We start from the raw sequence: 4739 nt of genomic DNA, 5'->3' as shown, positions 1-4739 counted from the left end.
GTCTATGCCGTACATATGATGCAAACCTGATTTATGATATATTTTTATTACATTCTAGAACTACTTATCAAGCTTAAGAAATATCAGAGTCAGTCAAGGGAACCTAAAATGGGTAAAGATTTCCCTCTGCTTGGGTTATGTGTGATAGGGTGACAGAAAAACAAGGAAAAGTTTATAATTTGAATTGAAGAGAAACAGGAAGGGGAAAAATTTAATTTTTTGTTTATAGGAATTAATTTGGTCAGTTTTTAATTTTTTTAATAAAAATATAATATATATTGTTAATTTATTTATTTTCTCTCTCGTAAACATACCATTAGCTTGTATTTGTAGTAATGTCGTGTTAGTAATAAATTAGAAAAATTCATGTAATCATGAAATTAGATTGAGGTTAGAGGTTATTGCAATTTGGAAAAATATGACAAGATTGTAATTTTGCTTACCGCTTTAATATTGGATTTCACTCCTTAATAGAGATAAAAAGTAAGGTAATTTTAATTGTTAATAAAAAAATTAAGCAGTGATGATTCTGTTAATTATGAAGTGTTAATAACGATACCTCACCCTATCAGCATTTTCAACGGAATATCTCGCAACAACAAAACAAAATAAGATAGAAAGAAAATATCACTCAGCAATGAAATGACACAATTGAAAAATGTACCATTGGAAGCTGCTGAATCAAGAATGACTCGGTATGATGAACATTTTTCTTGATTTGAAACGATAGAGCTGATTATAAAAAATGAAAAAACCAAAATTATTTTACATTTTATAATTTGCTCTTCTTACAAAATTCACATACCAAATAGAACAACACAATTTAGAAAGAAAATACATTGACATGTACCGTGATACTTTGATTATTGTGTTTCAATAGCAAATATTTTTCTTCAGAGAAAGTGATGACTCAAACAACTTCAAAAGACATTTAGGAATAGGAAGACCCGGTCGATGCCGGTTGCCAGTTGCTATCCGCCATGAATAAAAAAAATCCTTTGACACCTATTCACTAAATATATCCACTTTACAACTGATTTTTCTAATAAAATATTATATTATAATAAAATAATAATATTTATAATATCCACTTTACAAGTGAGTTTTCTAATAAAATATTATATTATAATAAAATATTGATAGTATCATGATTCTAAGAAAAATTTATCTCATTACTTCTCTTCATCATAAACGTGAAAAAAATATTCGCAAACATATGAATTATAAATTAATATTGAAGATATGAATTATAAATTAAATTTGAAATTAATCACTAAACATTTAACTTATAATTCATATTTAGTTATCCATATTTAATCACTAAAATAAGCTTGAAAAATATTCCCAAACATACATCGATGGATTACGAATTTAATTTATAATTTATATCTAATTATTGGCAATTTTATGTTCAAATAAATAATCACCACAAATTTAAAAGCTAAAGCTTACATGAAAAATCGGTATTGGTGTGTGATGCAAAATCGAAAAGGACAGGGAGACTATTCCATCTCAAGACAAAACTTATATGCGTTATATATATTATTTACTACAAAAGAATTGCTGCTACTGAAATTTAAATTTCCGCAAATACGCGTTAACAAAGACTGACATCAAATATATACTAGTATATTGCAAAGTTCATAGAAACTATACAAGTTAATTTATTAGTTGGTCTATCAACATCGATTGTGGCAAAAAAATATTTTAAGTTGAATAAAAAATAGATTTAACAATTATAAAGGTTGGTTAAAAAGATACGATTTAAAAATTAATACGGTGATAAACTCGTAATCTTTTTATCAAGTATAATAAATAAATAATTGAGACATTTCCTATAAAAAAAAACTAGTACTAAACATAAATTTGATAATCTTTCCTCTCATATCTATAATATTATTTGATTTTTATTCAATTATTATTTGATATTTATATAATTATAATTTTTTCCTTAATATTTGACATTGTTGAAAAAAAATGTATCATTTTGACATTGAATACTTGATAATATGATGTTTTCTTTTGATAAACAAACCTTCACAAAGGAATGACAGTTTGGAAAAAAGGAAACATGAATGGAAATACGAAAAAACAAATGGTAAAAACCGTGAGCATGCAAAAGTAGTGTCAACTAAAGTTATAAAGTTGGAAATGCCTAGAGCTCGGAAGGACTATCAATATTCTATAACCGACTCTAATTATCATCAATGATAATCATGAATAAAACGGTCAATTCAATAAATTATAATTGTTCAGCGACTATTTATGAGTCATAATGACTATCAAAAGACCAACTTAAGGTCCATTATCCAAATGATCTATAAATGCAAACTCTTTGGGAGATACAATCTATCTTATTTTATTATACACTATTATAATAGATAAATATAAAAAGGTATTAAACCTTTTATATTATTTGCATCTATATAAATTAATATAAAAAGTTAATTTTAGCGGTTTACTTTTGCATTAGTAGTTACTATAAATATATTTACTAAATTAAAACTAATATATATACCTAATAATTTTGAAAATCCAAGAGTGAAAATTTAAAGGACAATTATTGGGATACAAGAAAAGTGTGACTAATATGTATTACTAATAAAAACAATGTAGAGTTTGGGGAAGATGAAAGGAAAGCATGCTAAGAGTCGATGACTTTGGAAGCAGGAGAGTAGAAGTTTCCACGAATGAATACAGTAAATACACAAATTTCAATTTAAAACGCACACGCCAAGATCGCACAAATCCATATATGCGAAAAGCAACCGCGTTGAAACTAGTAACCAGCGCAACGCAGCATCCCAAGTTCTCACCTCCACGAGCATTTATTTAATTATTTTCGTAAAAAAACTACACTATTATAATTTTCTCATAGGGACTAAAATTCAAAGAAAAGAAAGAATAAATATACAATAACATGAATCATAAGATGATTTTTTTTAATAAAAAGTAATACAATAAATTAATAATTAACTCCGGTTGCAGCAATATTTGGTGGCCGGTTAAGGTTTGTAGATGACGCGCTTTTCGAATTCCCCTACCCCACACGACTCACAGTTAGTTATAAATCTACACACAAGGAGCAACTATTCCATTCCATCTCTTCATCATTTCCCACTCTTGCCTTTGCTTATTCATATTCTTTTCTCACTCTTATTATTTCCTTCCTCACTCATAATATTCAACCATGTCGCAGTTGAACGGAGCCTACTACGGCCCCGCTATTCCGTCGCAGAAGTCCTACCACCGCCCAGGGCGCGGCGGCGGCTGTGGCTGCTGCTGCGGCTGCCTCTTCAGCCTCATCTTCAAGCTCATCCTCACGGTGATCATCATCGTGGGCATCGCCGCGTTCCTCTTCTGGCTCATAGTCCGTCCCAACGTCGTGAAAGTCCACGTCACTGACGCCACCCTCACGGAGTTCAACTACACCAACAACACCCTCCGCTACGATCTTGCCCTCAACATCACAGTGCGCAACCCTAATAAGAGGCTGGGCATCTACTACGACTATATCGAGGCGCGCGCATTGTTCCACGACGCCAGGTTCAACTCCCAGTACCCCGATCGCTTCTACCAGGGGCACAAGACCACGAACGTGTTGAACCCCGTGTTCAAGGGGGAGCATATTCTGGCTCTCAAAGCTGACCAGAGCGCCGAATTTAAGAAGGAGAACGCCACTGGGTTGTATGAGATCGATGTGAAGATGTACCTGAGGGTGAGGTTCAAGTTGGGCGTCTTCAAAACCAAGACGCTCAAGCCCAAAGTCAGCTGCGACTTGCGTGTGCCTATCAAGGGAACAGCCACCGCCTTTGAAACCACCAAGTGCGACTGGGATCGTTGATGGGTTCGGATCATTCCATCTACCCGACCCGACCTGTTTTCACGTCATTTCAGGCTTTTCATATTTGTTTATTGGTTAGTTTTGGACACAGTCGTACTTCTTGTCCTTCAGTTCATACATATTATTATTATTATTATTATACTGCATTTCATTGTATGTATCTACGCTTCACTATTGTATCCTCTGGGGGAATTTTTGGTTTATTCTTTATATATCCCACTTCTTGTTTGTGAATAAATAAATTTCTTTTCTCATCGCTCTTCTTTCCTCATTTGTAAATTAATCATTCAAAAAAAGTTATTTTTAAATGTAAAAGTGGCAAATTTTGCTTCTGCTGACAAAATCCCTTTTAAACCATGATCAGACGTAAAACTTCTGATATTACATTTAAAACATACCCTAGTTACGCCGTTTCTAAAGTTGCCTGCTTGCGACGTAATATAAATCTACCTCCAGATTACGCGTGCCCAAACCGAGAACGTAATATGAGGTATCTACCTTTGAATAACTACGGAAAAAATATTCGTGGAATTAGAGAAAGATGTTTACTTATATTTTCGCCATATAATTCATCATGAACAATGAAGTGGACTGTAGAATACGAAGTAGTTATTGTGATGGTAAAGAGCTTTGGAGATTAAGTTGGTAAACATTTGGCCGAATTCTGACTTAATTGATAATATTGAGGAGACTTATCAAATTAAATAATAGTAAAAAATTAAAGATATCTCTACCGAGAACCTTAGGATAGAGTATCAATTATAAATAGTGGCTCCAGACTCAAATAAAAATAAGAGATTATTATTGAATGTTTTAGTTTAAGAAATCTCTCAAGCCCTTGACTAAAATATTTTGGTACACACTGGTAAAAACAGCTCTGCGTCATTAGAGAATA

At 32.1% G+C, this 4739-nt stretch overlaps 1 protein-coding gene across 1 annotated transcript; it reads left to right on the top strand.

Annotated features, from left to right (window-relative positions):
* Positions 1-3086: 3086 nt before the first annotated feature.
* On the top strand, positions 3087-4100 carry NHL2 (NDR1/HIN1-like 2). The gene has a single exon (XM_068617452.2). The coding sequence runs from the start codon at positions 3191-3193 to the stop codon at positions 3842-3844; it is 654 nt and encodes a 217-aa protein (XP_068473553.1). The 5' UTR covers positions 3087-3190; the 3' UTR covers positions 3845-4100.
* Positions 4101-4739: the final 639 nt, after the last annotated feature.

Source organism: Phaseolus vulgaris, chromosome 1 (genome assembly GCF_051622355.1).
Source record: "Phaseolus vulgaris cultivar YP4 chromosome 1, ASM5162235v1, whole genome shotgun sequence".
NCBI lineage: Eukaryota > Viridiplantae > Streptophyta > Magnoliopsida > Fabales > Fabaceae > Phaseolus > Phaseolus vulgaris.
The sequence above is the reverse complement of the archived record's forward strand: the minus strand, read 5'-3'. Positions and strand labels throughout refer to the sequence as shown.

Coding starts and splice junctions, on each gene's coding strand:
- NHL2 (XM_068617452.2), top strand. CDS start 3,191: ATGTCGCAGTTGAACGGAGCCTACTACGGCCCCGCTATTCCGTCGCAG.